The following is a 27,974-nucleotide window of genomic DNA, read 5'->3' as shown; positions in this document are numbered from 1 at the left end:
AGGTTACTAGGTTCAATCCACGGGTCTTTCAGCAAAGAGAAAATAAGCTAGCAGGAGTGGGCTATATATGTGCTTTGTTTGAGTCACTGCAGGCCAGTGGTGGGTGGAGCCAGAGTCAGAAGTGGGCGGAGCCAGAGGCAAAGGTAGGTGGCTCAGTGGATGCCACTCTGGCCCTTGTATAGCAGGCTGCCTTCAGGCATGCAAAGTCTGGGAACCCTACAGCCCGCCTCTGCATCCAGGCAACTGAGGCAAGCGAGAAACATTCTGGCAGTTCAAGGTCACATTCCAGCCAGGCAAAGGCACTCTGTCAGCGAGAGGGGCTGTGCCCTAGTGAGGGCCCTGAGGTGGGGGATCTCTCGGCCTTGCTTTGTGTGCTATGTTCTCTTGGGAAATTAAAGCTGTACTTCCTGGGGATGGAAGTACTATCGTACCCCGAAGAAACAAGAGTCTGGGGAGTACTGTGGACATTTTTTCCAGGTCTCCTTCAAAAAAGCGTTCCAAAGACCCATGCCACAACATGCCTACTGCTTCTCGAATTCCTTACATACACAGCTGCACCCCCTTATCCCCTTGAGACGCTGTCCTCCAATCGTGTTCATGCATAGAATATATACAGTACATTTTTCCTTCTGGAAGCTATGCAATGGAATGCGTTTGAGAAAGAAAGAAAGAAAAAACACCCACGCGAAAGTAATCCTGTAATTTGACGCCAGGAAAAGCAAAACGGGGCAGCAACTTGATCTCCAGGGATGAGAGAAACTCCAATTAATGTTTAACGAGATAGGATGGTCCGATGGGATAATAGTGGCGTGATCCGGCACATCCACGCCCCAAAAAGATTTAGAGGAGCACATGGAAAGGCAAAGGGGAGGAGGGAAAGTCGAAGCGGCGAGAAAGAAGCGGGCGAGGGGGGTGTGCGTGCGCGCTGGGTGTGCAAGCGAGCTGTGGGATGCGATTCCCATTTGCTGATCCTTCGCCCCGTGCAACTGCCGCCGCGCCAAGGGCAGCTCGCGCCAGCAGCCCGCTGAGTGCAGGGCCCCGCCGGGTTCTAGGCTCCGCCCGCGCCGGGTTCTAGGCGTCGCGCTGCGCTCCAGAGCCGAGCCTTTCCGCGTGCGGCGGCGGCTTCTTCTCGGTCTCTGCCGACTCCCGCGGTCTTCCCAAGCGGGGGACACGATGGGCGGCCGCTGCTTGCGCGCTCCGCTGCTGCTGCTGCTGTTCCTGCTGGGCGCGCTCTCTCCGGCTGCCGCCAACCTCGACGATCCGGACGAGGAGGACGACGACGACCTGGTGGCGTCCTTCGCCTTCGAGGAGGAGAGCCAGGCCGACTTGGGGAAATACCGGAGCGGGTCCGCCGCTTTCCATCGGAGCAATAAGGTGACCGTGGCGGAGAGGAGGACCAGAGGGACTCGGAAGGCTCCGGCTCCGGCTGGTGCCCTTGCTGCTTCTCTCCCACTCGCTTGGGGCGAGCTGGGGGGTGGCCTGGAGGGGCACCTCCGTCCTCCGAGGCTCGGGATGTAGGTTGAGGACTCTGGTCGTTCCAGACAGGCGGGGTTTGGGGGGCAGCGAGAGCCCCTGGCTCCCGTGCAAAAGTAGCTTTACGCGCTGCAATGGAGCTTATTGATTATTTCATAAAATATATTATGCCTCTTGACTGTCGAAAAAACACATCGAAGAGATTTCCCCCCAAAAATAGATTGGGACCTTAGGCTGCAGTTGCCCGGGAGTATAAACTCCAGCGAATTCCGTAGGACTTCTGAAGGGATTGGCAATGCAAGGATTGCCCAAAGGACCCCATAGAGACCCCGGGTTCGCATTGCACAGGTGCTCGTTCCTTTGCTTGCGGGCAGTCAGCCCCTAGACCAGAGAGGATCTTGCCTGGCGCTGCCTTGCTCCCTCCCTCTGGAACCCGCCCCACCTGAAGCCGAGTGTGCATTATTGGGAAGCTTTGCGTGCCTGCTTCCAACCCCAGCATCTCCAGGCAGGACTGGGAATGGTTCTCTGCGTGAAAACCCTGGAGGGCCGCTGCCAGTCCGTGCCGGCAACACTGAGCTAGAAGGGTCTGAATCAATTTGAGGCGGCTTCCTAAATGGGCTGTGCTTTCTTGGGCGGGAAGGAAAATAATCTCTCTGCACATTGTCTCTTTGCACATGCCCCAGGCTGCTCTCATCATTATAGTCAGCTTCACTTGTTTCTGGGCAGGGCTCTGGCATTCAGAAACATTTCCATAGGAGGATCCTAGGTTTACTTGAAGCCCTGTTTCTGTGGCACTGCTTCCCCAACCCCTTCCCCTGTCTGGAAACTTGTTTTCCCCATTTGGAAGGATACTAATGCATGCTTTGGGATTTCTGCTGCCAAATTCAGACACCCGCGGTAGGTCAGGACCTGGGATGGGCTTATTATTAGCATCATGGTTCATGAAGCAAAGGCTGTTGTGGGAACAGGGACCCAATATCCCCCTCCCCTGTTATTTTGGATCTATTCTGTTTCCTTATGAAATCATTCCCCTATCCTCTCTTTTTTGGGGAGGGGGGGGTGTTGTCTCTTGAAGAAGGGACATTTGAAATGTTAGGTTCAGGCAGCGGGAGGAAGAGGCTTTGTGAAGCGTCCATTTTAGGAAATTTGGCCAGGCACCAGTCATATACTATACTATTGTAACGTTGGGCATGCCTTAAAGGCTCCCAGGATATTTTGCAACGAATGCACACCTGTTGCATTTTGCCTTCACTCAGAACCTCCTCGTCTGCTGAAAGGTAGATCTGCCTATTAAGGTCTTGTGATCTCTGGTGACATGGCTTCTATTGGAACTATTCATTTTAAAAAATGCCTGCTTTGTCTTGCATATGAGTTGAAAGATCTGGCATCCAGGGAGCGGTTGGGAAATGCAGGGGTTGGTCTCCTGGCACTCTGCGTTGTATTGTCTTTCTTTTGTCTTTGGGGCACTTCTGAGCCTTGCCTCTTTTGATTGGATGCCTTCGTGCAGTCCACCTGCCTTGCAAGCTCCAGCCATGATAGAGAATATCTGCTGCCTTGGCTTGTGCTGTGCAGGGTGCACGGCTGACCTACCTCCTCTCAAGGGAGTGTCAGGAAGAGTCAAGGTGCTCTTGCAAATTCACTTCCCTGGCTTTTAGAGGTGGAGTCTGCCCAGAGATGAACCAGGTGGTATGGTCAATATAGGAGGCAATGAGCAGTCAGCATCTGGATTTCTTAGATGTGTATGCAGGTCCCCCCCCCCAAAAAAAAGGGTCACTGGATTTTGGTTTTGGCTTCTTTTAAAAAAATCAGAACAGTGTAAGGGTGCGTGAAAAATGAAAAGAGAAAGGAACACAAATGGAGATTGCTAAAAGATGGGGGGCATCTATACGTAATCATTGCAGGAGATCTATAATTGGATCTCTCGGCATCTTAAGAAGCACTTATAGGTGGGGTGGGAAAATGATTTGGATCAGGATTTAGTGCTGAAAGACCGGTTTTTAAACATTTTCCCCAGTTTAAATTTCCTCTGCCCAACGCTGCTACAGAGACGAGAGAAAGCACATCCAGTTAATGGTTTATGTCTTCCACGCTCCACAGCTAATAGCAGCTTCTGGGAGGTGGGGATTTTAAATCACGGAAACAGTGCAGAGAAGAAGCTCCCCGGCCCCAATTCACTCAGCATCCAACCCTGATCCAAATCGGAGGATGTGACTGCTTTTGAGCAAAGATGTTGGGAGGTCTGATTCTGGATCTCCCATGTCCCATTCATCTCAGCCCTGTGCGATTGACTAGAAGATGGGAGAATAATTTGCTGGATTCAGCAAGATTTGCTTCACAAAATTCCTGGTCCTTCCCCCTTTCTCCTAGTTGCCTCTGATATACGGTACAGAATCAGCTTCCTTCTAAGGGGCAGATTATACATGACATGGTGATGTGTGCAACAAACTCCAAATTTTTAAAAAAATAAAAAGCAGATTTTTAGTAGAGGTGTGTGAGCTTGTGTTTGCGCAATCCTTTCTCTGCTGATCAGTTTCCTCACTCAAAATCTCTCCCTGCTCCTGCTATTTCTTACACAAAGTTCCATACGTTTATATCCATATCTGTGGGTGGAATTGCTAGGAGGGAGAGATTTTGAACTGGAAAAACGACCAGCACATCTTTCCTTCACTTTCAAAACCACATCAATTCTCAGTTGTCCTTCACTACGCAAATAAAGATTGTGCTGCTTTATGTGTGTGTGCTTAACAAGGTGTTGTTTGCTTCTTAAAGTGGCTGCGTTGAGCCAAAAAATGTTAAGTCAGAGGAGTGGTTGAGTGGAATCTGTTTCCTTTCCAGTGAGGTGTTAAATACAGTGGTGCAGTAGTTAATTTTGAAATGCAGGCCCTCTTCGTGACAGCACACCCACATCTCTTCTGAGACTGTAAAGCCAAAATGATTTTTGGATAAATGCAGGGACCCCTTTCCAAGTTTTGCTTAATTTGCAGCCTGATGGAGAATTCTGGTGGCCCTCTAAAGCTTGCTTGCTATTTTGATTAGCCATAATAGAGGGTGGTTGGTTATCTGGTCATTTTGTCTTTTAGAAAAGCTTTATTTGGTTGGCACGCAGAGGAGGCCCCCCTCAGGGGGATGTCGCGGTCATTCCTGCTATGAAATCGGTGGCGCTTTGCTCCTTCTCTGCCACACCACTGGCTCACTTCATATGCATGTCAAAAGAAGTGAGCATGCAGAAGAGGCAATGCCCAGTATGTGGGACTAGGAGCAGAATCTCACACTTTCTTAAGGGCACCAGAGCCCCACCCTGTGCTTGCGCCACCCCCCTAGTGGGGCACGTGCTTCTGCAAATCATCTACCAACTCTCTACTTCTGTTTTGTCTAAACGCAGGACTTGTGGCGCCTGCCAGGGCAATACATTGTGGTGCTTAAGGAAGAAACCCACAAATCTCAGACGTCAAGGACCGCCAAGCGCCTGCAGGCCAGAGCAGCCAGGCATGGCTACTTGACGAAAATCCTGCATATCTTTGAGGACCTGTTCCAGGGCTTTCTCGTGAAGATGAGCAGCGATGTGCTGCACATGGTAAGTCCCTCTTTCTGCATCGGGGCTGGGGAACTCAGGATCTCTCCAGACGTGGTTCGGTCCCAACCCCCGTCAGCCCCAGCCAGCATGGCTTATGGGCAGGGACGAGGAGAGTTATAGTCCATCACGGTGCTATCAGAAATGTCCAGAGTGTGGAAGAAACTATTGTCAAAAGTATACTTACAAGTTGGGAAAAGGCAGGCCCACCAGTCCTGTTGCCTCCCCTCATTTCCAAGTCAGTCTCCTATCTTCTCCTCCTAGTCCCTGACAGAGCCCAGCAGTATTTACAAGCACAATAGGTACTTATTTACGTTCAGATCTTGGCATGTCTCTCATCCAATTCTCCCCTGGCTCTACAGATTTATCAAATGCAGCATAAAATATACCTTGTGAGGTTCCACCAGTGGAATGGGCATTGTTGGCTCCCCACAGCTCCAAATAACTGCTCCAGAGGGTTGGAGAGATTTGGAGAGGTGTAGGGGAGCTATACTGGGGGAAGTGGAGGGGGAGAAGGGGAGGACCCATGCTGCAAGGGAAAGTCTCCGCCCGCGCCATGCCAAATGCCACCCAAACCCTGGGAAGGGAGCGTCTTATAGGCCATCTAGTCGAAACCTCCCTGCTAAAGATGGAGCAAGACTATCTTGTAAAAGATGGCTGTCTAGGCTGTGTTTGAATAAATTTTGTGCAATGCCATATCAACAACAAATAGAGATATTTTTAAGAAATCTGGCTAGCAAAAGCAAGGCACCATCATCTCAACAGCTGTTAACATCTGTAAAGGAAAAAAAAGTTAAGAATTTGGCTTTTGCGGAGCAGAATCTGCTGGGATCTTTTACTTAGTTAGAACCAGCTGCATGTATACAGATATTTCAGACTCTTCTTTTGGTGCACCAAGCAGAATGCTTAAGTGAGTAGAAGGAAAAATTCCCAAAACACTTTGGGGGGCTAATACTTGTGCATCTGTCTGCTTTTTGTTTCTGGTTTTTGTCGTCCCTACAGTTATTATTATTTTTTAATCATCTCTGTTGTATGAACTTTCACTAAGTCCCTGTTCCCCATTGCGTGGGGCAATGATGTGGGCCTTCTGGCAATGTGCAACTGGCCGAAATTGACCAGGATCTACTGAGTGGTGTTTGAATTGTTTTTAGTACACAAAACTGAACAAGTACACTATGTGAATTCTGCTTGTTGTATAAATATCTCAAATTGTCTTTCCCATAACCAGTGGTGGGAAGGCTGTGTGGTTGTGTTGCTCTCTTGTCTTCCTGGGACTGCGCGTGGCCGCCGCTCTTAGGCAGGGAGGGGGAACAAGGCCGCAGGAGCTCAACATGGCGCAGGGGCAGAAGGAGCAGCTTGGCTTTGCTCTGCTCCCACACCATACTGAACGCCTCCTTCTCTCAGTGAGTGTCAGCGAGGCACAGAGTTGTGAAACCTGGGGGTCAATGTAGGCCGCCATCCCTGCGTAGCCTTAGCAACCGGTACTGCCGGTAGGCCAACTGTAGTTGAACTAAAATATATGATTGGGGTAAGAATAAATAAATCAGTGCACTTTTACAATTCGGCAGCATGCTCTTCCTTTATATTGTTTAAATCTTAAAGAGAACAAAAATGAAAGATACTGGAGCTGGACCAGTTAACATTCCAATATTAGTACAGTAAGCATCCAACTTAAACTTGTGGGCATTCAGCTTTATGTGTGTGGTAAAAAAAGAAAGAAAAATTTAAAGGGAGGTGGTTCTGGGGAATATATTACCTTGGCAATCCTCCCCCCCCCCATTGAATGGGAGGGCATGACTCTTAATCTCAGGCTCATAGGTTTGAGCCTCACAGTGAGTGAAAGATTCCCTTCCAACTCTACAAGTCTGTGATTCTGTTTTCACTATATGTGACTTTGGCTTTCGGCGGTCTCCCTGGAACATAACACAACATAAGTTGTGGGCCAACTGTGTGGCCAAAGACCTGTGCACGCATGCACGCACATGCATACACACTGATTCCCCCTTTGAAACCGAACAATTTTACTGGCATTGTACTCATTCCTTATGTTACTAATTGATATTATGAAACAATGCATTTTTTAAAATGGATCTTTCTTTTCTGCAGAAAAATACTTAACTTGTTCACTGAATTTATTTCCTCCCCAAGGAGCCCCAGGGCTGCAGATAGACATACAATTTGAAAGCAAAGCAAAAACATTCTAAAGCAGTTTAAATATTCTAAAAAACAGTAACAAAAACATCTAAAAGTTTTGGTTAAAAACGTTTGGTTAAAAAGCAGTTACAGTTAGAACATTCTAAAAGCAATTGCTTTACATTTAAAAGCGTTCTTCCATCCAGTGATCACAGCGTTGCTGGGAATGATTTTGCCACCAAACGATGCTTCCCAATTTCCCCAACAGCCCTTGAATGACTGTAGTGTGGTGTTTTGGATCAGAGTGCTGGGCTTGTTATGGTGATGTGAATACCAGGTTCAGGTCCCTGCTCAGCCGCAACGTTCTCTCGTTGGGCAGGAGTGCATGCTGTGTTGACTTTATGAGATTACGGCACGGCTAATGTTCTGACCTCCTTGGCAAGATACAAATAAGAAGCAGCTTTCCTGTTTGTCCCCGTGGGAAGTGTTTGGGAGGTGTTTTGTGATGGCTTTTCCCCTTGCGTTCTGAGAAGGGCATATTTGCATGGACTCCTATGGCTTTTTACAGGACAACTGATAACCCAGTGGTCCTTTCCAAACATTTCATAATCTTACGATAAGGCAGGTGCCATTTGAGAAATCCAAAGTGATGCAAGACTCAGCGGAGGCAAATAGGTTTGCTTCATCACTTCCTAGCCGCTTATGATGCCAGATACGCTTCAGGCTGGTAGCTCTGTGAAAGTCGGCGAATCAGAGAACTTAAGAGCGTTGCAACGCTGCTTAGGGGAAATCATCCGATGCAGAATGCAAACACTCCTGGTTTGGGTTTTCTAAAACAACTCGTTGACACGGCTCTCTCTGCAGGGTTTTAGACACCCATGTGCAAGTTGCGACAGGTGCAGGGAAGAGCATCTCATGCCCTCTGTTTGGCTGTGCTTGCGGTCACAAAGGCTTGTCTGCACACGCATAAGGGAAGTGGAAGGGAAAATATTCAGGAGCGCTCACAGATGGATGTGTGCGCATGCATGCACATACCCAAAGAGAGAATGGACGAGAGGATTAGAATTTGTGTGGGAGCACGAGAGAGATTGAGATTGCGTATGCGTGTTTGGTGTATGTTTGTGGGGGGCAGCGGCCACAGAGTTAGCCTGCAGCAAGGAGATTCTCCCACAGTCCGTCAATGGTGTGCTTCCTGCATGCAGTAGATATTTACCAACAAAGGCCTCAAGCGCTGATTGCACACAGGAGAATTTATGACTTGCCGCTACAACAGTTTGAGCTGCTTTGAGAAAAAGAGGCTGGAAAGGCTCCCTAAATGGTGGCAAAGGGGAAATTAGCAAATATGAGCTAGATGTCAGACGTTGGAAGGAATTTTGTCAGATATTGGAATTGCTATTAGAATTATCCAGAACTGGAGGAGTATGTCTTTTTCCATTTGTTAAGTACCCGCCGTAATGCTGATTTCGATAATAGCTGCATAACTTGTAATGGTAATGACAAGAAAATTAAAAACAAAGCTATCAGAGATTATAAAATTAAGAGAATTGTAGAGCTGGGACCCCCCAAGGTCATCTAGTTCCGCCCCCTGCAATGCAGGAATCTTTTTGCCCAATGAAGGGAATGGACTCACAGAAACAGTTACGGGAGCAAGTGGCGTTGCTGGATGTCAGGCGTAGTTGAATACAGTGGTGCTCCGCAAGACGAATGCCTCGCAAGACGGAAAACCCGCTAGACGAAAGGGTTTTCCGTTTCTGAGTTGCTTCGCAAGACGATTTTCCCTATAGGCTTGCTTCGCAAGACGAAACGTCTTGCTAGTCTTGCATTTTTTTCCCCGCTTCCCCCCCTTTTTTCTAAGCCGCTAAGCCGCTAATAGCCTTTTAGCAGCTTAGCCGCTAATCCTTTAATAGCCGCTAAGCCGCTAAACCGCTAATAGCGCTAATCTGCTTAGCCGCTAATAGGGTTGCTTCGCAAGACGAAAAAACCGCTAGACGAAGAGAATCGCGGAACGGATTCTTTTTTTTTTTTTTTTTTATTAAATATTTATTAGCATTTTCATGAATTAAACAAGAGCGAAAAATAAACAAAACAAAAGAAAGATACAAAAATACATAACAAAATTAAACAACAAAAAAAGAAAAAATAAAAAAGAAACACATAAAATTATTCATACTTATTGTTCTTAACCTTATTTCTCAGACCTCCTCACACCTCCCCTTCTTGTATTCCAATTTAAATTATCAGTTCAGCAAGTCCTTAACTTATTTCTTTACCTTAATTTATACATTTATTCTAACATACCATTATTTTACTTTGCTTCTTTTTTCCATTTCCTCCATTTATTTTTTACAATCTTATTTTCAATTAATTTCAAAAAAGAAGAAACCAATTTTACCTTATTAAAAACACACATCAATACTTATACCTCATTAATTGTTCTTAAACCTTTTTCCTAAAGTCGACCAAAATTTCCCTTCCACGATTTACCCAATTTCCTTACCACTAATTAAAAATGAAAAGAAAAACAAATTATCCTTATGTACCCTTTGGATTCCCAACCTCCACCCGCCCTTTTTCCCGGTTCCAGTCCCCAACCAATGTCCATCAGTCTTTATGTTATTTATTTAGCCTGGAGACCTCACGTCCGAGGCCCTTTTATCTCTCTCAGTTCCTTTCTGCCGGTCTCTTTGATGGTCCTTAATGTTGAACCCCAAGTCGCGGAGGGGCTCCGGCCCAGCAGAATCCTTGTTGCTTCCAGCCAGTCTTCCATACTTGAACGCAAAGCCTATGGGGGGCTCCAACTCTTGTTTCAAATTTCTTACAGATCCAGTTGTCCCCAAGGCTCCAGCTTTCACCTTCCGCAGATTTATAATCTCCCATTCAGACCAGGCTTTCCACATCCAATTTTTATTGTCCTTTTTTATCATCATGTCAGGCCTCATATTGTAACTCTCCTTTAACTCCTGCACATCTCCTGCTTCTCCTTCATTTTCTTCAAAGACAGCACCTTGCTCCATCATTTCTGCACTTTCAGTTTCATTTACTTGTTCAGTTAAGTAGGGTTCCTGTTTCAAGTCCTTATCAGGCTCAAAACTGTTGTTCACTGTCCAGTGTAGTAGTGATATCTTTGTAGACATAACATTGTATTCATCTTTCAAGTTTCCCAAGAGAGCGAGTGTTCTATCCAGTTCTGCTTGAAATTTACGTACTCCAGCCATTTTTGTAATGTAGTATCCCTATTACCCCTCTAGGGGGATTTTAGTTCCTTAATATTCCTTTCAGCTCAAAACCAAAAGTCCAGTTAATTTGTATCAGCCCTCGTTATTTTCAAATAAAACAACAAAAACAGCAGAAACAATGTTCTCTTTTTCCAGCTAGCAACTAGCTGACTCGCAGCTCTCTTGACAGCTGTCAAAATCTTCCATGCAACAGACTTTCTCTTAGGACGTTCCCGGGTCTCGGGGGGGGGGTGAAATTTCAGTCCCCAAATTCTTTTTATCCTCCAGTAAATCCTTATAGTGTCAAAACCGTGAAATCAAGATCTTTTCACTAAAAAACAGGTTCTCTCGACCTTAGTTGCCCAGTCCTTTGCTTTAAATTGTTTACAAAGAGGGGGGGGGTGACTTCCTTTTTAGCCCCTTCCCGCTCGTTCCAAATCCAGAATTAAGTTTTTTAACGTTCCAATCTCCGTATTACTCACGGGTTTATATTTTAGAGTCCAGTCGGTCTTGGAAGAAGTTGGCGCTCTCTGTCTATGGCTTGCGGCTTCACTCCGTAGGCGAGGGAGTACTCTCAGCACCACGCCTCACCCTGCCTCCGTTCCAAAGCCTTTAAAAAGGCTCCGGCGCGGATTGGGGGGGCGCAAATGGTGCCCGCCGAGTCTCTGTGTTCACAGGCATCCGCGCCTGTGATTTTAAGGGTCCCCGCTTCGCCGCAGCGGACAGACCCAGACGCTACGGAGCCGATTCCCTCCGGAGCTCGGAGGGAATCCGCCATTAAACAATGGCGCCAACCCGGAAGTCGCCTAGAATCGCGGAACGGATTCTTTTCGTCTTGCGAGGCACCACTGTACATTGATGAAACAGAAGCCTGCACAATTTTGTAAGGAGGACATGTTGTGCATAGAGAAGAAAAGTCTTTGGTCTCTGTCCTGCCATCTTTCTGGGTCTGATGGGATTGGAGTCCAGCAACATCTGGAGGGGCAAAGGTTCCCCAGTCCTTCTCTCAGCCCCTCCACCTTGCCTGCTGCACTCCTATCCTTACCACCTTCCCACCCTGCTAGGCTTCCTCATTCCAGCATGTCTCTTCATCTTCCTCAGTACCAGCCAGACTGGCTTCTGATTCCTGCAGGGAAGGAAGGCTCTGCTTGTGCTTCCGAATGAATATGGAACAAGGTTGGATGGGCAGGTCACCACACAAGGCAGGGCCTTCTCAGTGGTGACACCCCAGTTCTGTTGAGATCAATTTGAGCCGCACTCACGGCTCCTCCGGTTCACCTGTTAAGCATTCATCCTGATTTGCTTGCACAAGGTTTACACAGAGGTTAGATTGTATCCAGTCTTTATTGAGCATTTGTCCTGATCTGTTTGAGCCATCCTCTATTGACCTACTTTTCGGTGCATTTCCCGGTCACTTTTGAAACCAGTTTCTTTTTAAAAGTGGATTTGTTGCTCCAGGGCACTAATTGTATAAATCTGAATTTCCAGATGCTCTCTCATTGATGGGGAGGAGCTGCAGGGAGAAGAGGAAATTATACAAGTGGCCTCTCTCCACATTCCGTTAGATGATTTTGGACTCCACCTCCCCTTAGCCCCAGCCAACATGGCCACTGCTCAGGGTGATGGGAGTTGTAGTCCAGCAACATCTGAAGGCCCACAGATCCCCCATTCCTGTTATATGCTCTGTATACTTTTAGGAGAAGAGTAGGATGATGGCGATGATATTTCTTGCATGACTTGCACCGTTCTTCCCGTGTCGTCTTTTGTGCAGGCTCTGAGACTACCGCATGTGGATTATATAGAAGAAGACTCCTATGTGTTTGCTCAGAGCATTCCCTGGAACCTGGGCCGGATTGTCCCTGTGCAAGACGGATCTACTGAATATAATCCTCCCAGTAGGTGATATTCCCATTCAACCATGTGTGCATGAGATGCCAAATATCTATGGAGTCAACAACAAAATCCTATGCAGAGCGATGGCGCTACCTATCACTGATTGCTTGGTCTGCCACTATGTGGTTCACATGGGACTGCATTCCATGGGTGTGGGGCCACCACCAATAAGGCCCTGTTTCACATGCTTGCTGCCCTTACAGCCCTATTTGGGCCTGAGACCGTCACATGACAATAGCGAGACCAGCTCCGGATCCAGTGGATCTCAGGCTGGCTTAGTCCTGCCCCTCTTTTCCCCAGGAGGACTCCACCTGGGGGCTTTCTGCTGGCGAATAACTTGCCAGCTTGCCTCTCATCCCCATGCTTGGCAGCTGATGCAGGGCTGGGCTGAGCCAGTGGAGATGAGCAGAGGAACAGCCTTGCTGAATCCACCCACCCAACCCGGCTTGGTGTGAGGGTTGCTTTGAGTTGCTCTGCTTGTATTCTTTTTGCAACATAGTTTTTATTCATTTCCTTCTCTAAACTGTTCAACATGATTGCATTGTGATACATCTTTGTTTACTTTAGAGCATATGACATGCAACAATTACATGAAATTTAAAATGGAAATAAAACAACCATAAGTACTCAGGTAAACGTTTCTGAATCTATTAACAAAGTTGTGTCAAAATGGAGACCTTCAGGTGACAAGCAACTAGGAAGTTTAATAAATGAATGAAATAAGTGTTTGTGCCAAAATGATTACAATTGTTGCAGATATGAAATTTTATATACAGTAAATTGCATTGATTGCTTTGATGGGTAAAAGGTATTTTGTATCAGTAACAATTAGAATTTATAGGAAGGGAGGAGGAAGCGGGGAAGGGGGAGAAATTAAAACATGTACTTCATTACACACATGTTTCTGATTAAAACATAAATTTAACAATAAGCAGAGTGGATTTTCTGAATATCTCTTTTTGTTTTCTGCTAAAACCACTAGATGGTTAAATGCTGAGACCTCAAATAATTACTGGATAGGCTACTTCACTTTTTAAATAGCGAAGTAGACTGACTCACCCCCACCCCAATTTCCGCTTTCCGAAGATTGCAAATCTGGCCTTAACGACACAGAAACAGAGCAGCCAACTCCCTTGTATTGCCTTTGATCACCAGAATAGAAGGGATAATCGTGTTAAGTCCAATCTTCCATTTCCTTTCCTGCCTGCTCCGTACAAGACAAAATTGGAGCAGCTCCCTTTATAAATTGCTTGCGCAAGATAAACCTCATTGTATATTGGCATGCTGGGATGCTGCGTTGAGAGCAATGCCTTCACTGCTTCTTGGCGTCACTGACTGACTGTCTCCTCTTTTTAGACAGGGGCGACCTGGTTGAAGTTTATCTGCTGGACACTGGGGTCCAGAGCAACCACCGAGAGATCGAGGGCAGAGTGTTCATGACTGAATTTGAGAACGTCCCAGAAGAAGACGGCACTCGCTTCCACCGACAGGTACGCCAGCTCTGCTTCGTGAGCGATGACGACTTTCTTGCCACCTGCCCCTTTTGCCAGTGACGTTGCTAGAACCCTATGTTTATTATGATGGCTCAGCCCTGAAACCTTTAGTCCTTGGAGGAGATTTGTGGGATTAAGTACCAGTTACGGTGTTTCTGTGGGAGCAGCATGTGTAATTCAATCTGTCAGTTTCTTCAGGCCCGCTTTTTTGTTATGTTGAAAAGGGATGCTCGCAACTGTACCGCTGGGAAGTGGGTGAGTTCTTAACAGACACTCACCATTGTGGGTGCTGAAGCTGCTTCTGTGCATCCCAGTGAGATGCCATTTGTGGACAGACCTGACTGCAGCCAGAGTCCCTCTGACCAAGATGTTGGATCCTAGTCTTCCCATTGGGTCTCTTCCTCTCCTCCAGGGCGGAATGGCCTCTTAAGGTGGTTTCAGATATGTACATTGCATGGAGATTTCCAGTTTGAATGGCACAATTGCGGTGGAAATCTGTGCACATGCTCAGTGCCATCTTAAGAGGCCTAAAGCCAGTGAGATAAGGTCCAGGGCAGCATTTTTCAAATAAAATTGAACCAAAAATTTCATACCAACTAATTTTTGCGCTGCAGTTTGACACCTGAGGCTGGGCTTTCATCCTGCCTCTGTGGGTTGAATTGAAGGGAAAGCCCACAGAAGGAGTCTGGTGGAAGCTGACTTTTCAACCCTGATGGCCTCCACCCCAGAAAAGCCACTCCTTTGGGTTGGGGTACCTTGTTGAATGGGGTGGGATGTGATGCTGATGATAAATAATAATAATAATAATAATAATAATAATAATAATAATATTTATACCCCTCCTATCTGGCTAGGTTTCCCTAGCCACTCTGGGCGGCTTCCAACAAAACACTAAAATACAATAACCTATTAAACATTAAAAGCTTCCCTGAAAAGGGCTGCCTTCAGATGTCTGGTAGTTGTTCGTCTTCTCTTTGACATTTGGTGGGAGGGCGTTCCACAGGGCGGGTGCCACTACCGAGAAGGCCCTCTGCCTGGTTCCCTGTAACTTGGCTTCTCGCAGTGAGGGAACCGCCAGAAGGCCCTTGGTGCTGGACCTCAGTGTCTGGGCAGAATGGTGGGGGTGGAGACGCTCCTTCTGGTGCAGTGGGCTCAGGAGGAAGGAGCCAGTCCTCACAAATTGAGCAGAAGCACCTTACAGGAGCTACCTCCACCTGACTTCTGAGGATCCTCCCTTAGCCCTTTACACCAGAGCCTACTCCATTCAGCAGGGTCCCCTTTCTCTAGGGAGTGGTTTTGGGGGAGGGGTTGTCAAAAGGTGGGCAGAGTGTGAAAGCCAGCTTCAGCCAGCCCCCTTCTTCAGGCTTCCCCCTTGCGCCAACCCCATGGATTCTTCAGTCACAGTGAGGCTTTTGTTCAGGCATTATCAATCAACGTTTTTGTGCTTTGCTGAGTTATTGTCGCATCTGAAAGGCCCCATGTGCTCTTGTCATGCTTTAACCGTATGTGTATGGCAGGGGAGGCCCTGTAACATTCATGACTTGCTTTTTAACGTGAGCTGTCATGCCGACAACTTGTTCCCTTATTCCGTTGCTGAATTCCTCATAAAAACGTGTTACTGTGTTTGGCGGCACCACTAGGATGGTGTTTTCTTGAAGCGGGAAGTGTCAGTTGAGCAAGTAGGCCAGAGGCAGTTCAGCTGCTTTTTATCTGTAATGACAATCACTCCTTATGTGAAGGATCAAGGGGCTTCCAGCCTCTCATATTTGCGGCACAACCTGGATCTGCTTAAAGCCCCTAATCTTTTTCTCGACCTCTGCAGCCCCCCCCCTCGATTTAGCATGTTAATAATGGGGAGGGAGAGCAGTCAGCTCTTCACAAGATGAGGGAAAGGGGTTCAGTTGTTTTTGTCTAGCGAAGGGGTGAATAATGGGGCCGTTGGACAGCATAGAATTTCAAGATAGCTTTGAAAGGATGAAATTATGGCTCCAGTCATGCCTACCCTTTTACATTGGGAGCATTTATTCTTCTCTCCCTGCGCCTTCCAATAATGGTAGCATTTAATCAATTACTGTCCTGAATTATGTCTTCACGTCACCCCGACATTCTACCATTGCTCTTTTTCCAAATACAGTGGTACCTTGGGTTACATACGCTTCAGGTTACAGGCGCTTCAAGTTACAGACTCCGCTAACCCAGAAATAGTACCTCGGGTTAAGAAGTTTGCTTCAGGATGAGAACAGAAATTGCGTGGTGGCGGCGGGAGCCCATTACCTAAAGTGGTACCTCAGGTTAAGAACAGTTTCAGGTTAAGAACAGACTTCCGGAACGAATTAAGTTCTTAACCCGAGGTACCACTGTAGTTTTCAGTAAAAATTAATTTAGAATTCTGTAATATAATTCAGTACTTCACATTCTTTGGGTTCCTCTTTTTCCTCATGTCTGTTGAAGGCAACAGAACCACTTGATTCTTTAGCAACGCAGAGGCCGCAGGGTGGTTTTAGACCAGAGGACGTGAAGGATTGCCATTCATGGTGTGCACGAGGGGGCAGAAGCAGGTGATAAATGGCGAACTTTATGCTTTGTGGCAGGCCAGCAAGTGTGACAGCCACGGGACCCACATGGCTGGCGTTGTGAGTGGGAGGGATGCCGGCATCGCCAAAGGAGCCAGCGTGAGCAGCCTCCGAGTGCTCAACTGCCAGGGGAAGGGCACTGTGAGTGGCACTCTGATGGGTGAGTAAGCAGCAGCTGTTCGTCAAGGGGGAGCGGAACTCTGGAGTCCAATCTGTCAAATCCCAGCCAGACTTTGGATGTTGCTGATCCACCACCGCCTGGGGGAGGAGCCTGTTAGGTTGAATGGACTTAGATATTCAGTACAGTTCTTATGAACTCAGCTCTCGCTTTGTTTGTCTTTCAAGTCCCACAAAAGTCTTCTGGGGTTTTTTTGTTTTGTGCTATCAAGGGCTGACCCTTTTGTCCATTGCACTTGCATGGTTCCTAACTTTAAAACAAACAAGACGTTTTCTTCTCCTTCCTTTTCTGCATAGTAGGACAGATGTGTGTACAAAAATCTCCTTTCCCTCTTTCACATGTGCTCTACTGGTTTGTCTCCCCAGCTCAGAAACAGGGCAAAGCACACACTGTGAAGAGTCGTGCCTTGTGCTCTCTCTTTTGAGCAAGACAGCTCAGCTGCCCATTTCATTTTTTTCACATGACAGGATTGGAGTTCATTAAGAAGACCCTGGATATCCAGCCCTACAGCCCTCTGGTTGTCTTGCTTCCCTTGGCTGGTGGCTACAGCCACATCCTGAACACGGCCTGCCGCCTGATGGTCCGGATGGGGGTGGTGATAATCGCTGCAGCGGGCAACTACAAGGAAGATGCTTGCTTGTATTCACCAGCATCAGAACCAGAGGTACGTGAGAGGGTTAGCTTGCTCCCTTGTTCTAGGCCCGTAGTAAAGTAGCCCAGTAATTATTTGTGGTGCCCCAAGGAAGCTTCCAGATTATCTCGTCATGGGTACATCTTTCACATGGTTGTAAACACAGCGCTCTTCCATTGAGACAGTTTGCCGCACGGACCTGCCACTCATCCACTGTGCGGTTGCCAAGTACTGACTGGTGCACACACCTGGGCTAGCCTACCTGCCATTTGATGGAATATTAGCACTCCAGGGCAAGGCATGGAAAGATGGGCGACTGCTGCCACCTGCATCCTCCAAACCAAGGACTGGGCACCTTACGGATGGAGAAAGATTCAGTTGCTGCCCTAGAACATGCTGCAGATATCTTGGCCAAGCCACAGGTTCCTTTCTGCGACTACATTGACTCCAGATATAAAGTGGGGGAGGCTGGCACTTAGCCTTGTGGGTTGTGATTCTCAGAGCAGGGTCTATACCACAGCCCACTTATAGAGTTGGCTGAAGAGGAATGTTCAAATTAACTGGGATCTCTAGTGACATTTTGGGGAAAAGATGGTTTGGGGAGGAAAGTAGCCATTAAAAACACACACGCTAATATTTTCTGGAGTCTCTGGTCACATCCACACCATGCTCTCTCCCTATAGCACTATTATACCACTTGATAACAGTCGTGGAGAATCCTGAAAACTTGTTCGGGTGCTGGGAGTTGTAGCTCTGTGAGGTCAGCACCCTTCACAAGCCACAGTTCTCAGGACTCTTTGGGGGAAGCCACAACTGTTGAAGCAGCGTAAGAATGCTCTAAACCAGAGGTCGGCAATCTAAGGCCCATGAGCTGCCACCGAACCAAGCCGCCCACTCGGCAAGTCCCCATGCGCTGTGCTAAACCAGAGCAGCGCAGCGTGGGGACTCTTCCACAGCGCTGGAAATCACTTCTGGGCATGCCCAGACGCTGAAAATTGCTTCTGCACAGGCACGGTTTTCGGCGTCTGGGCATGCGCAGAAGCGATTTCTGGCACCGCGGACATGCACAGACGTGATTTCCGGCGTTGCGCTGCGCCAGCCCAGCCCACGGAGGATCTCGCGGGAGTGATCTGGCCTATGCCCAGTAAGCCTGGCCACCCCTGCTCTAAACACCTGGGGTGGACAGGACCTCTTCCTGGTGTTTCCCCATCAACGTTGCACCCTGTGCTTGTGCTGTTTAAATATACACTAGAGTTTAAAGGTAGGTTTGACAGTGGAACTAATTACTCAGGCCAATTGGCAGTGGGATGTCTCTTGCAGAGGCCAGACAGTCCATCTGCTGGAGGTTTCCTGCATTTGATGGCTTCTGCCATCTAAGACCCTCTGTGCCTCTAGGAGTTTGCCTTTCTTCTTTGCTCCACGCCAGCCATGATTAGGTCTCGTGTTGTCATAGGTTATCACAGTGGGGGCCACCAATGTTCAGGACCAGCCTGCTTCCATGGGCTCCTTGGGGACCAACTTTGGACGTTGTGTGGACGTTTTCGCCCCCGGAGACGATATCATCGGTGCCTCCAGCGACTGCACGACTTGCTTCACCTCGCAGAGCGGGACATCCCAAGCAGCTGCGCATGTGGCAGGTAAAGACCTTACGGCAGAATTTGTGTGACTGCTGCACGGCTCCCAGCAGGGTCCAACTCACGGAATCGCTGTCTCTGGTCACACCCACTCCAAATATTTAAAGCACATGGCTTCCCCCAAGGAATCCTCTGTAGTTTGTCAAGGATGCTGGGAATTGTAGCTCTGTGTGAGAGGTGAACCGTGGTTCCTATAATTTTTTTTTTGTGAGCGGGGGGGAGCTGTGTGCTTTAAATGTGTGTTAAACTTGCTTCAAATGGCCTGGTGCAGATGTGACCTTTGAATTTGTCGTTTTGAGCCTCCCATTCTCAATGGTGAAAGGCAAATATTTTCTCCCGCCTCATTTTCTCTATCTCATCAAGCAGTCAAAACCCTAACACAGAACAGGGAATTAATGAAGGTTTTCCTCATAGTGGCCCCCATCACTCAGGACTGCATGCAATTACAGATATGCCTCCACTTCTGCAGCTTCATGATTCATCGATGGCTGTTTTCCATATAGATATCCCCCCCCCCCCACATATTAAGCACATGCATGATGGCAGGAGGAGGATTGCACCAGCTAATAATAATAACAATAACAAATTATTTTTTATACCCCACCCTTCTGGCTGGGTTTCCCCAGCCACTCTGGGCGGCTTCCAACAAAATATTAAAATACAATAGTGCATCAAACATTAAAAGCTTCCCTAAACAGGGCTGCCTTCAGATGTCTTCTAAAAGTCTGGTAGTTGTTTTTCTCTTTGACATCTGGTGGGAGAGCGTTCCACAGGGTGGGTGCCACTACCGGGAAGGCCCTCTGCCAGTGCCCTGGATGTAAATGCGCCCGCTGGATTCATCACACATTTGGCAGTAGTGTGAAAGGGACCCTATGTATATAGGGCTTCTCCATGGGTCTAAGCCTTGGTTGACCTGACGGATTACCTTTATCATGAGATAGTGGGAGGGCAACCTTGTTACTCATACTCAGTCTCTCAGCTGCCTTTGGAAAGGTTGGCCATGGTCTCCTCCTAGATGGACCGATTGGGGTGTGTGTGTGTTGGAGGCTCTATATTGCAGTGGTTCTGTTCTTACCTGTGTGTTCAAGCCTGGAAAGTAACATCAGGGGAAGTGCTTTTTGGCCTGGTCCTAATGCTATGGAGCTCAATAGGGCGCCATTTTGTCCCCAATGCTATTTAACATCAATATGAAGCTGTTGGGGAGTGCTCATTAGGGGTTTTGGAGCACACTGCCGCCAGTATGTTGACGACCTACAGCTCTGTTTCTTCATAACATCTAAAAATAGGAGGGGCTGTGCAAGCCCTGGACTGGCGCCTCAATGCAATGGTGGACTTGATGAGGGCTGATGCACTGAATTTGAATCCTGGGAAGACAGGGTGGATAGGTGGTTCCATGTCTGGAAGATAGGGCCGTTGCCTGTTATGGTTGGGATTGCACTCTAAAGGAGCAGGTACACAGCTTGAGGGTTCTCCCAAGTATGTATTTGTCATTTCAAACTCGTTAGAGCACGGGTTCTGAAACTTAGGTCTCTGGCTGGTTTTGGACTACAGCTGCCATCATCCCTGGCCACTGCTCCTACTAGCTAGGGTTGATGGGAGTTGTAGTCCAAAAACAGCCGGAGACCCAAGTTTCAGAAACCCTGCATTAGAGGATACATCTTTGTGTTATTACAGCCTCTGTAACGAGAGAGGAAAACCGGGATATAAATTTCCTAAATAATAAATAAGCAAGTGACCTCTGTGGTTATAGGTGTGCCTTTTACCGGCTTCATCCAGTACACAAGCTAAGAGCTGTATCTGGATCGGGTCAGCCTAGCCACTGTAGTTCACGAATTGGTAATCTCGAGACTGTATTTCTGCAATATATGCTGCATGTAGGACTGCCCTTGGGCCTAGTGCAGAAATTCCTGCTGGTGCAGAATGGAGGCAGATGGCCGACTGCATGTGACACCTCTGCTAAAACATCTGCATTGGCTACCCACATGCTTCCAGGCATGTTACAGAGAGCCCTGACTGGACTCAGCTGGAAGCTGAGCATGCCGTGTTGCTGGTCCCATCCTGTGGAACACTCCTCGAGCTGGTTAGGCTTTCAAATTTTGAAGACCTGTGCATCTGCTTAATTTTTGGGGTTATCAGCCAGTCATTTTCATGATTATTTTGAAAGGGTTTTTAATGGTGTTTCATATTGCATGGCGGACATTTTGTTGTACATCGGCCTGATATTTTACGAAATGGGTGGCAGCATATAAATACTTTGATAAATAACAAGTAAGTAGCTGGGAAGCTGCCCTGTGGCCCACCAGATCCTCAGTGTCTGAAAGCTGTGGCCTTGGCAGGGCACATCCATGTGAAATGACAGCCTGACCTTTACGCCACAGAATATTTTCCCGGCGTGTGCACATGCACATGCGCATGCTCTCGCCCTGCCCCGCTCCTCAGGCTCATTTGGCAGCTTTGTGCGGCTGCAGCTGGGAATGCCAGCGTGTGTGTCATGGTCTGATAGTGACATGCCTCGTGGGCTGTTGGGCTGAAGGCTGAATGCATCGAAGAGTTAACTGCTGCCAACACATTTCCTTACTAAATGGTTCTGTGCATCCTGGAGGGTGCCTGTGGCGAGTGTAAAAACAGATATTTTTAAGAAATGAAATATGCAGCTTGAAGGGGAGGAAAGGAAAAGGCATTTACTTAACGCAGAAATAACCCCTCCGATTAGGCTATACTGGAGGAAAGGAGTTCCAGATGGCTGAATAATTTGTATTCTGAATTCTCGGCAGAAGTAAACGCCCAAGAACAACAAAGCAATTTGCAGATTAGAAGGTGGTTCTTGCTGTTTGCTTTATCCTGACCAAGACCACCTGGGTGTGTGCACCATTCCGTTCCATGGAGAAACTGGCTGTTCCATCCATTGAAGTGAATGGGGAAGCTCTTTAGAGTAAAGCAGTGCACCCATCAGAGAACCCCTCTGGCCACAGTGAATGTATGTGTTGGGCCAAGTATCTTCTGTGGGGCCTTTCTAAAAAAGCAGACATTTGCCTGTGTTTGCCTCTTGTTCTCTCTCTTTGGCAAGAGCATCAGACTCAGTTAAGTAGCCTGGATGTATAACAGACAACGGGGTACAATCCAGCCAAAGTTAAGCACTTTTATGTCTCATTGAGGTCAATGGGAGAGATTCAAGCACGTGCCCAGATGAGTGGAAGAGCAACGTGAATTCCATCTAAACAGCTGCGCACACAGAGAGCCAAAACACTGAGCTGTTAATTTCACAGCACACACACACACACACACACACACACACACTTATATGATAACATAAAACAGAAAAAGATAATCACCCAATCTACTTGTATATATATATATACACACACATACACAGCCGCTGCCAAATAATGCAGAGTAATATGCACGTTTCCATAGGAATTGCAGCCATGCTTCTGAACTCCAACCCTGAGCTGTCCATCTCCGAGTTGAGGCAGAAGCTGATCCACTTCTCCAGAAAAAACCTCATCAATGAGGCTTGGTTTCCAGAAGACCAGAGGCTACTAACTCCAAACAGGGTAGCTGGGCTTCCCTCCAAACTGGTAGCAGGTGAGTGATCCTTATTCTCATTGGCTTCATGCTTTTGTAGTAGAGCTTTGACAGGCCATGACAAGGGTCCATTTGACGATCCCCTCCCCCTGCCTTCCAAAATGCCACTTTTCCAGCTCAACTTTTGACTGGTTCCCAATCACCTCCCTGAGATGGGTCTCGTGAATGCGTGTGTGTTCTCCAGTTGGCTGGACCAGGGAAAGAGCTGCACTCTGTGGGGCACTGCTAGGCACCTCTAATGGCCACGAGCCACTTCCTTTCAGATGAGCAGCTGTACTGTCGTTCCGTGTGGTCTTCCCTCTCGGGGTCAACCAGCAAGTCGATAGCTGCCGCCCGCTGCAACAGCAACGAAGAAATGTTCAGCTGCTCAAGCTTATCGAAGAATGGCAAGCGGCGAGGCGAGCGCATGGAGGTGATGTTCTGTGGGGGCCGAGGCTACGTTTTGGAGTTGCTGTTTTACATGCAGACACAAACTTTTCAGTGGGTTATGGAGGCTTGCTGGCACTTCTCACTGCTGTGCTTTCCAAATTCCAGGATTACGGAGGCAAGAAGGAGTGCGTGGCTCATAATCGATTTGGGGGCCAAGGCGTCTATGCCATTGCCAGGTGCTGCATTTGGCCCAAAGCCGACTGCCAGGTTCATGCCCACTCACAGACTGCAGAGGGCACGGCACTGCAGAGTGTCAGCTGCACCAAGGATGGCCATGTATTGACAGGTATGTGACGACAGCTATGATGGATGCAATCCATATTGTCGTACCAAAGCATCTTTCCCACGTGGGCTCTGTGTTGCCAAGGAAGGTTCTGTGCAGGGAAGAGGACTCCCTTACTGGACCCAGACTTATGTGGCCAATAATGTGTTGTGGCACACTTGCAGATCTTATAGTTTGATGCAGCCACAGCCCCATCAGCATTGCACTGTGTGGGTTGGGATGGGCTTTCCCACCTGCCATCTTGGGACCACTGTGCGACATTTGCAAGCAACTCTTTCTGAGCTTGCATAGTTTGCACAATTAATAACTACCGGTAATGAAAATGGAACAGTTTATAAGTACAGTCATACCTTGGATCCTAAACGCCTTGGTACTTGGACATTTTGGCTCCCGAATGCTGCAAACCTGGAAGTGAGTGTTCCAGTTTGCGAACCTTCCTCGGAACCGGAACGTCCGACAGGGCTTCTGATTGGCTGCAGGAGCTTCCTGCAGCTAATCAGAAGCACCACTGAGGTTTCCGAACGTTTTGAAAGTTGAACGGACTTCCGGAATGGATTCCCTTCGACTTCCAAGGTACAACTGTATTTGCACTTGGGGAATTCTTCAAAGCTGGATAGAATTTATTTGGAAATTGACTAACACCTTTCTCTAAACTCACACAAGCAGAGTTTATTTTTTTTAAAGCAGCGGGAAAGTCAAGTACTGGTCAAGGATCCTTAAAACAGCATGTAAACCTATTGCATGGTCATGGCAACATCCGCACACATTGCTTATGCATGCACAATGCCCATGAGCAGTGCAGTGCATGCACACCCAAGTGGGCAAAACAGCTTGTGGAAACAGGCCTTTCAGTAGGTCTGAACAGACAAGGCTGTATCCCACACTACTGCTTGGTCTTTTCAAGGACAGCAAATTGGGTGATTTGGGTTTATATTTGGGTTCTTGCAAACGACAACATGTGGTAGGATGATGATGTGAATTGGAGTGGGTGGGGACAGACAAGCAGAATGTGATGCTGATGCAGAAACCTCTTCCATACCCCAGCTAATTTCTGACCTGCAATATAAACCAAAGCAAACAGAACAAACAAAAATGGAGACTCCCAATGTGAACATTCCACATCAACTTGTACCCATGATTGCATTCATCTACACACACCCGTGTCACTGAGCATATACCCTAATATGATCTAAACTGGCAGGTTGCAGCTCTCATTCTCTGGCTGGAGATTTCAGTGACAGCATCAGACCTGAACTGGGGACAGAAAGCCATCGTGACCAGTGTGTTGGCCAGGCAGGTGCAACCATGCATGCTTCCTGCTGCCATGCGCCCAGCCTAGAGTGCAAGGTGCAGGAATACTCTTCTCTGGAGTACACAGCAAAGGTATGTGGGTGTCGTTCCTTTAGGACACGGGTGTCAAACACAAGGCCCGCGGGCCGAATCCGGCCCGCCAGACCTCGTCATGTGGCCCGTATAGCGCTGGCCGTTCTACATAGGAAACCTCCACTTTACATGCATTCAGGAAACCTCCACTTGTTTTTATATTGAGCGCATGCCATCCTGTGATGTGACAGATACAACCGGCCCTTTGAGGGTGACCAAACTGCTGATGCGGCCCCCCGATGAATTTGAGTTTGACACCCCTGCTTTAGGGCATGAGTCACCAACCATTGTGGGTCCATGGGCTCATTTGCAACCTGGAGAAGCATGCACCCCACAACTTACTCTGCTGGATATGACAGACAGCTTCTTTCAAGCCTAACTTCAACCTCTGGCAGAGTTTAATCACTTTTGGGCCTCAAGTGGAGGCCACTTGCCATATGATTACTGGAATTTGCTCCATGCCCAAGCTGACTAAGAGACCACGAGACCCTTCTGCACAATGATCTTGTGGTCTTTTAGCTGCAAGTCCATTTCTTTGGGCAGGGATACTTGAACCAGGCGCAGTGGCAGCAGGGTTGTGGGATTCTCTGTATAAGAGGCTGCAAGGGAGAATGAATAGACTTATTTGGGGATGCCACCTTTGGGGCTGCCTTATCTAGAGGTTTTCATCTTTGTCGGTGTTGACTAACCTTGCCTTCTCCATCACAGGTGATGGTGACTTGCGATGATGGCTGGACTTTGACAGGATGCAGTGCCCAGTCCCATGGCCCCAACACTCTTGGGGCGTATTCTGTAGACAACACGTGCGTCGTCCTGAGCAGCCCAAGGGGCAAAGGAGCAGCAGCTCTGGCCATCTGTTGCAGAAAGAGACTCTTGGAAGATAAGCATGGTTCCAATTATAAGTGACAGACCTGTTCCCACCCCACCCTTTACTATCTATCCCTGGAACTACTGTGTTAAGACCACACACCCATAACATCACCCTAGTGAAAAATATATTCTTCCAGGTGGGACTCTAGAAAGCATTTGGGGTGACCTTAGTAGAATGCTCCGAGTTTACCAGTTTGCCAATAGTACCACCATTTTCACTATGGGGAAATGGTTCTAGTGATGCCCTCTCAGTAATACCAATTGAGATGCATCCACAGAATGTTGTTGACAGTAGGTTAGTCAATACTTCCCCTATCTGCCTTTTATATGTATGGCAAGCCACTTCCAGCCCTTTAGGATGTGTGACAGCATCGGCTCCTTCCAAGTTTCTTCTTGTCCCAAAACTGCAGGGTAGCCAACCATACTCCTTATTGATGTGAACCACCCAGAGTGGTTTCATGAAAACAGCATGGATTGGGCAGTGCTCTGGGCTCAAAGTGACATTAATGCACATACATGCATTCACTTAATGTGTTTGACTTCTATGATTTTTGAAGAACTGTTCAGTATTTCTTCAAAAGCTGGGGATAAAGAAGAAGAATGGGAGCTTTGGAGAGGACAACAGGTTTTTGTGGGACCTCAACCCCTTCATGGTGTCTGAGGTGTAACCAGCAACTCCCCTTTTGCAGTAATTAGCAGCTTTTGAACTAAATGTTGAGTATCCCCCTTAAGACATTTAATCTGGTAGCTGAAGCAGGATTTTGGATGGATATAATCAACTAAGTAACTGCATGAGAGCTTATGCAGTGGGACTGCCCCTCCTCCATATGTGCCCTGTGGTGCCCCCAAATCTACTGCAGAGGGCTGAGGGAACTCTCAGAAGAGGTATAGGGTGCGGGGCAGGGGGGAAGAAGGCCCCATTGTGCAAATGGAAGCTGTTCCACTCGCGCAATAAGTTTCCTACGACTCCATGTCGTGCATTGTATGCTCAGCTTCTCCCCCTCAAAGGGGTCATTCCTTGTTTTAAAAAACCATTTACTATGTTAAGTAGCATTGCACCTATCAGGCCAGTCTTGTTTTGTAAACGTTTTGTTGTCACCTTCTTTCCCCAGCAAACATGGTTAGCAAGGTTACTTGTCCAAGACAGAGTAGGAAAATAAGGTTAGTCCAGAAGACCCTCTCCTGGGATTCTTAAGCCATAACCTTTTACAGGAGGGAAGGGGAGCCTGTGGTCCTCCAGTTGTTGCTGGACCTACAACCCCCATCTTTCCTGACCACTGGCCATGCAACTGGGGAGTCTTGGGAGGTCCACAGGTCCCCCACCCCTGCCTAAGCACAGAGAAAAAGTTCCAGTGCCTAAAAATTCTCTCCTGTGTTAAGGCTGAGGGATCTCAGTATCTTGCTGTGGTTTAGCAAAGATTGGGGGAGTCGTCATGCCCATGGAGGGGCAGCATTCAGCTCATACAAACACACCCCTGCATTCCTTCAATATTTCAAGTTCTAAAGTGCCTTACAGACCCCATTTGCAATAATTAACAGAGAGCCTTGCAAATTTAAAACCCTCCTCCCTGAAAACAGGGAGTGGTCAGGATGACTTCTGATGCTGCCTTCTAACCTAGAAATGCCCCATCTACAAGGGCTGTTTACTGTGATCCCATGTTAAGGTGGCCATATTTAATTGGCCACTGTTGCCCCTACTTGTAATTGCGGAAGGCACTGCAAAAGTCATCAGCCGAGGTAGAGGGAACAGTTCAGATTTCATTGTTGGCCTCCAAGAATACCACTGAGTTGTTGAAGAACATTTCTTTAGATAAAAGTACCCAAAACACTTAAGATTCAGGAGACCATGAACTATTATTGGCCATAAACCAGACATGAGATACTGTGAAGTCAAGCACACTGTCAGCAATTTAGGCCAAATAGTTTGGTTTACTGATAAAGCACTTGGTAGCTACAATTTTAATTTTTGTTTTAAGCAGGCACAAGTCCTTCCCTCCTTTGGGTTTTTAGTCAAGTTTCCCAACTGCTTACATAATCAAAACTTTATCTGTTGATGTATGTTGAAATAGTATCTTAAAAATACTCTGACAGACCAATCCTTCCCTGTTTTCTCAGAAGTGAGGCTTACTTTCCAGGTAAGTCTGCATAGGGCTGCAGTCTAAACAGCTTTTTCATGAGTAATGTAGACAGCATGTTATACTTTGTAAGTGTTTTTGAACTAACACACATATTAACTACTGTAATTGATAGGTGCTTAATGTAAAGAAAAGCTTTCCTCGTGCTGTGGGTTTTACATTTTTATCTGGAAACTATTTATTCTGTTTTATATAAAACATTTTATAATGCCATCTTTTTTTGGAATAAAGTTTCATATGAATTTTCTTGGGAACGCATAACTGTGTAGCCTCCGCTTAAGCAGAATATTAACTACAGGTAACACAACTTACACACATTTAACTTGTGTGCATTCAGCTTGGCTTTTTTTAAAAAACAAAAAAACAAAACAAAAACTTGGCAGTCCTGCCAACCATTTGCACCCAATGTGTTTTGACTAGATGCATTCTTTTTGTTAGACAGCTACCTGACATGACAAAGGTACAGATTTCTGCTAGTCTTCAGTGGAAATCTGA

The 27,974-nt window shown here is 47.3% G+C and overlaps 1 protein-coding gene across 1 annotated transcript; it reads left to right on the top strand.

Moving 5' to 3' along the window:
* The first annotated feature begins 681 nt into the window (after positions 1–681).
* PCSK9 (proprotein convertase subtilisin/kexin type 9) lies at positions 682–27,725 on the top strand. Its single transcript, XM_053392316.1, has 12 exons — positions 682–1,374; positions 4,856–5,047; positions 12,164–12,287; positions 13,642–13,775; positions 16,370–16,511; positions 16,997–17,193; positions 18,614–18,797; positions 22,209–22,379; positions 22,643–22,791; positions 22,914–23,094; positions 24,293–24,474; positions 25,183–27,725. Exons 1-12 carry the CDS (start codon positions 1,174–1,176, stop codon positions 25,378–25,380), a joined length of 2,055 nt encoding a protein of 684 aa, XP_053248291.1. The 5' UTR covers positions 682–1,173; the 3' UTR covers positions 25,381–27,725.
* Positions 27,726–27,974: the final 249 nt, after the last annotated feature.

This window comes from Podarcis raffonei, chromosome 6 (genome assembly GCF_027172205.1).
Source record: "Podarcis raffonei isolate rPodRaf1 chromosome 6, rPodRaf1.pri, whole genome shotgun sequence".
Classification (NCBI taxonomy): domain Eukaryota; kingdom Metazoa; phylum Chordata; class Lepidosauria; order Squamata; family Lacertidae; genus Podarcis; species Podarcis raffonei.
The sequence above is the reverse complement of the archived record's forward strand: the minus strand, read 5'-3'. Positions and strand labels throughout refer to the sequence as shown.